General features: G+C 67.4%; 2 protein-coding genes across 2 annotated transcripts in view; both read right to left on the bottom strand.

Moving 5' to 3' along the window:
* Positions 1-322, bottom strand: part of LOC114072149 (shootin-1-like) — a 5,489-nt gene extending 5,167 nt beyond the window's left edge. Inside the window, exon 1 of the mRNA XM_027910071.1 lies at positions 253-322. Coding sequence (XP_027765872.1) covers positions 253-322 — 70 coding nt within the window. The remainder of the gene's footprint in view (positions 1-252) is intronic.
* Positions 323-3,020: 2,698 nt separating this feature from the next.
* On the bottom strand, positions 3,021-4,843 carry ATP6V1B2 (ATPase H+ transporting V1 subunit B2; the record flags this gene model as incomplete). The annotated part of the gene is made up of 5 exons (XM_027910068.1): positions 3,021-3,187; positions 3,267-3,396; positions 3,838-3,942; positions 4,072-4,154; positions 4,687-4,843. Coding segments are annotated over 5 exons (642 nt in total), but the record flags the coding sequence as incomplete, so codon positions are not given.
* Positions 4,844-4,847: the final 4 nt, after the last annotated feature.

Below are 4,847 nucleotides of genomic sequence, written 5' to 3'. Positions count from 1 at the left end.
GACGTGGGAAAACAGGATGGGAAAGGGGAAGCGGGAGCAGCTGCGCTTTCCCTTCACCGTTGGCGGCTCATTTCGGTATCGCTTTCACCCTGTTTAACCCCAAACAGGGCTCAGGCGCAGCCTAAACCGGTGCCGGGCCAAGCCGGGCTTAGGGGACACTGTGGGGGGGCCGCCGGGGGGGACTCCTGGGGATGGGATGGGGTGGGATGGGGTGGGATGGGATGGGATGGGATGGGACCCCCCCCGGCTCACCTGGGAGCTGCTGCCCGGAGCGTGGGGCAGGGTTGGGGTCCTCCTCGGGGGTCACCCCCTCAGGTGGCATCTCCTCAGGGGGCACCTTCTTGGGTGTCCCCGCTCCAGGTGTCCCCCCCTCACGTGTCCCCTCCTCTGCCGTCCGGGCCAGGCTGAGCCTCTGCAGCTGCTCGTTCTGCTGCCCCTGAGGTGGGAGGAGAGCCCCCTGTGCCAGGATGGGGGCTCCCAGCGCTGCCCCCGTACCAGCTGTGCCGGGGGATGCTCTGGCACCCTTGGCCCTGCGAGGGGAGGGTGTTGGGGTGCTCTGCCCCCCTACCTGTGCCGTGAGGGCCTGGACTTGCTGCGGGCACAGCCACTCCAGCTCCACCTCCGTCTGCAGTGCCTCCAGCTCTGCCAGCAGTGCCTGCGACGCTGCCGGGGGCACACGGGGGTTCAGGTGCCCGCCAGACTCCCAGGGGAGTTCCTGCCCCCAGCCCCCCACACCCAGGGGCCGGTAGAGCCCAGCCAGCTCACCCAGGAGCAGGGCTGGCACCCAGCTCTGTGCCAGGGCAGGGATTGTCCCACTGACACCGTCACTGACAGGGCCTGTGAGGGGCTGCAGCTGCCCTGAGACCCCCACAGGGACGTACCAGGGTGGGACACGGGTGGGACACTGGGGTGGGACACAGGGGTGGGACACAGGGGTGGGACACTGGGGTGGGACACAGGGGTGGGACAAGTCTCACCTTGCTCGAGCTGTGCCAGCCGCCCCTCGGCATTGCCTGGCTCCGGGCCAAGGAGTGGGTGCAGCTGGGGGAGAAACGGGCATGAGGAACGGGGTTGGCACAGCATTCCATTGGCCCAGCATTCCATTGGCTTGGCTTGGCGTTTGCAGGGTACTGCACTGGCACAGCATTGTTTTGGCCTGGCATTGGCACAGCATTCCAGCGGCATGGCATTGCCTTGGCATGGCATTCTGTTGGCATGGCATTGGCACGGCCCTGCTTTGGCACGGCATGGCATTGGCAGGGCACTGTTGTTGGCACAGCATTCCGTTGGCAGGGCATTGCACTGGCAGAGCAGGGCACGGGGTTGGCGAGACGTTGCACTGGCACGGCACCGGCAGGGCATTCCACCGGCATTCCGCTGGCATTCCACTGGCATTCCAGTGCCATTCCCTTGGCTCAGCGCTGCCAGGTCCCGCTGAGCCCCGAGCGCTGGGGACGCTGTGCCTGTGCCACCCCCGCGCTCAGCCCCCGGAGCTGGGACACCCAGCAGGGATGGGGGGGACACAGGGGGGCACCCGCCCTTCACCCACAGCGAGTTAAGGGGGCAGGAGGGGGAAATCCGATGGCAAACGATTCTGGAAGCGATACCTGTCCCGTAGCTGCCTCTGCATCCTCCTCTTCCTCTTCTTCCTCCTCCTCCTCGCTGCTCCCGGACTCCAGGATGGCTGCAGGGAACCGACCCAGGAGGTGTGGGGGGGACACGGGGGGACAGGGAGGTGACATGGGGGGCTGGACAGTCGCCGGCAGCCCTGGGCGTCCCCCCGGGGCTCTGGGGTGAAGGGTCTGTGAGGGGGGGATGCCGTGAGACCCCCCACGTACCGGGGGAAGTGGCCCTGGGGACAGTCACTGGGGGCCCCGGGGGTCCCCGATGTTGGGCCGGGCACATCCCTTGTTCCCAAGTGCTCCGGGGTCCTCGCAGTGCCAGGGGGTTCGGGGAGGGGCTGTTTACCCATCCCCGCCACCTGGGCAGCTCCCAGAGGGGCTGAGGCACATCCCGTCCTCCCACCCTTCCCAGAATCCCTAATCTGGTGGGGAATGAGCTCTGGAATCAAAATCCCACCTGCCTTTCCCCCCCTCCCTCTCCCTGCTTTGTAATCCCCCCTTCCCCCGGGACCTTACACCCCCCACAAGGGCTGGGGGTCCCCGCGGGACCCTCCGTGCTGCCGAATGAAGACCCCCAGGACCCTCTGCTGGGGAGAGAGAACCCCCTCCAGCCCCTTCTGGGCTGGTTTTACTCACTGCAAACCCTCTCCCAGGCCACCGTGGTGGCCACAGGGGACAGACAGACAGAGAGACAGACAGACAGAGCCCCCCCGGCCACACCTGGGCCCCCCCCAATCCCCCAGGGACAGACCTTACCTGCGAGGTGCCCCCCGACACCTTCCCCGGCCCCGGCCATGGTGGGGGCTGCGGCCCCGGCCCCGCAGAGCAGGGGAAGCTGCCCCTGCCCCGGCTCTCGGTTCATCCTCCCGCTGCTGCAGGGAAGTGAAACCGGTCCCTGACCCCCCCCGGGGCGGGGGACACCAATCCAGGCAGGGGGGAACCAAAACCTGCCCCACCCCAGCTGTGGGTGCTCGGACTGGGGAGGTGCTGAGGACCCTGCCCGGGGGAGCTCTGCAGGACCCCCCTACCCCCATGGCATTTACACCCCCAGGGCACCCGAAAATATGGAAATTGGGGTGGTTTGAGGAGATGCAGCTCAGCGGGGGGGATGTGTGGGGCTGCCTGTACCTCTGCCTGCATTGGGCAGCATGGGCTGGGCAGGGGTCTCCGGGGGTCTCCAGGGGTCTGCAGGGGTGCCCAGGGGTCTCCAGGGGTGGGAAGGCCAGGGCCACAGCGGGAAGCACCAGAGCAGAGAGGGGGGTGGTGACCACAGCGCTTTATTCACCAGGGAAAGGAGGTTCCTCCCAGTTTTGGGACACCCCCTGTGCCCTCCTGGCTGCCACTCCCAGGCGGCCCCACCGGGGGGCCCTCGGGTGGCCCGGGGGGATCGGGGGGGGGTCACAGGGCCGTGCCCACCGGGCCCGGGTCGGGCGCCTTGGCCTCGCGGGGGTAGAACTCGGCCAGGATGTTCTCCGGGATCCGCTTCAGCAGCTGCTTGGGGAAGATGCGCAGCAGCTGCCACCCGATGTCCAGGGACTCGAAGATGCTCCGGTTCTCGTAGGGCCCTGGGAAGGGAGGGGGGTGCAGGAGCCAGGGGGTGCTGGGGGGTGTCCCAGAGCCCCCCCGTGTGGGGCACCAGCTCACCCTGGGTGATGAACTGCTTCTCGAACTTGTGCAGGAACTCCAGGTACAGCAGGTCATCGGCAGACAGAGCCTCCTCCCCCACCACCGCCTTCATGGCCTGCACGTCCTTCCCGATGGCGTAGCAGGCGTACTGGGAGAGCCACGGACACACGGAATGGGGGGCCTGGCACGGGCCTCAGAGACCACCCAGGGACACCCAGCAACACCTTCCACCAGCCCAGGTTGTGCCCATCCAGGAATGGGGATGGGGCAGTTACAGCTTCCCTGGGCAACCTGTGCCAGGGCCTCCCCTCACAGGGAAGGATTCCTTCCCAATATCCCATTTGAATCTCCCCTCTTCCATGCTGAAGCCACTCCCTGTGTCCTGTCCCTCCATGCCTTGTCCCCAGTCCCTCTCCAGCTCTCCTGGAGCCCCTTTAGGCCCTGCCAGGGGCTCTCAGCTCTCCCTGGATCCTTCTCTTCTCCAGGGGAACCCCCCAGCTCTCCCAGCCTGGCCTGGTCTCACCTGAGCCTCCCCAGGCAGGGGGTTCTGAAGGACAAACCACCCCCCTCAGTGTCCCCCAGCCCTCACCAGCTGGTTGGAGACGTCCCCGTGGTCCTTCCTGGTCATTCCCTCTCCGATGGCCGATTTCATCAGCCGGGACAGGGACGGCAGGACGTTGATGGGGGGGTAGATCTGCAGGGCGAGAGGGACCCCCATGTGCACCTGTCCAACACCCACCCCTTGCCCTGGGCACCCCCGTTCTGGGGGGTCTCCAGCCCCCCCAGTCCATCCCTAGAGCCGGGAAGGGGCTCGGGAATGAACCTGCCGGTTGTGGAGCTGCCGGTCCACGTAGATCTGCCCCTCGGTGATGAAACCCGTCAGGTCAGGGATGGGGTGGGTGATGTCTGGGGGGAACCAGGGTGCTGTAAGCCCCCCACGGGGTGTGGCTGCTCGGGACACGGCCACGCCCCATGTCAGGGGATCACCAGAGCAGCACAGCCCCCATGGGGCTGGGGTGGGGGGTCTCGGTGTCACCCCCTGCCCAGCAGGGGACCCCACGGGGAACTGATGAAGAGTGGCTCGAGTGGTTTGTGTCCCCCCTGGGGTACCCAGGCAGGTGGGGTGTCCCGTGGCACCCCTGGCTGCTCTCCCTGTCCTCAACCCCGTCCTTTGGCTGACACCCTTATCCCGCTGGGGGGTGGCCCAGAGGGAAGGTTTGGGGGGGATAATAACCCCAAACACCCCAGCGAGCACCCAGGGCTTCACCACCCCGCGAGCTCCCCAAAACCAGCTTAAAACAATCCGGCATCTCCCAGCCCTGCCATTTCCTGGAGCAGGGCAGCTCCCGCCCCCGCGTCCCAGCCCTCCCCGTGTCCCCGGTCCCCGTCGTGTCCCCAGTCCCCCTCGTGTCCCCGGTGCCCCCCGTGTCCCGCGGACCGTCGTTGGGCATGGTGAGGATGGGGATCTGGGTGATGGAGCCGTTCCTGCCCTCCACGCGCCCGGCGCGCTCGTAGATGGTGGCCAGGTCGGTGTACATGTAACCGGGGAAGCCGCGCCGGCCGGGAACCTCCTCCCGGGCTGCCGACACCTGGGGGGGA

Source organism: Empidonax traillii, unplaced genomic scaffold (genome assembly GCF_003031625.1).
Source record: "Empidonax traillii isolate 1590-97213 ecotype Southwest subspecies unplaced genomic scaffold, ASM303162v1 scaffold2697:size19315, whole genome shotgun sequence".
Taxonomy (NCBI): Eukaryota; Metazoa; Chordata; class Aves; order Passeriformes; family Tyrannidae; genus Empidonax; species Empidonax traillii.
Note: the sequence above shows the minus strand (reverse complement) of the source record. Positions and strands in the feature narration are given on the sequence as shown.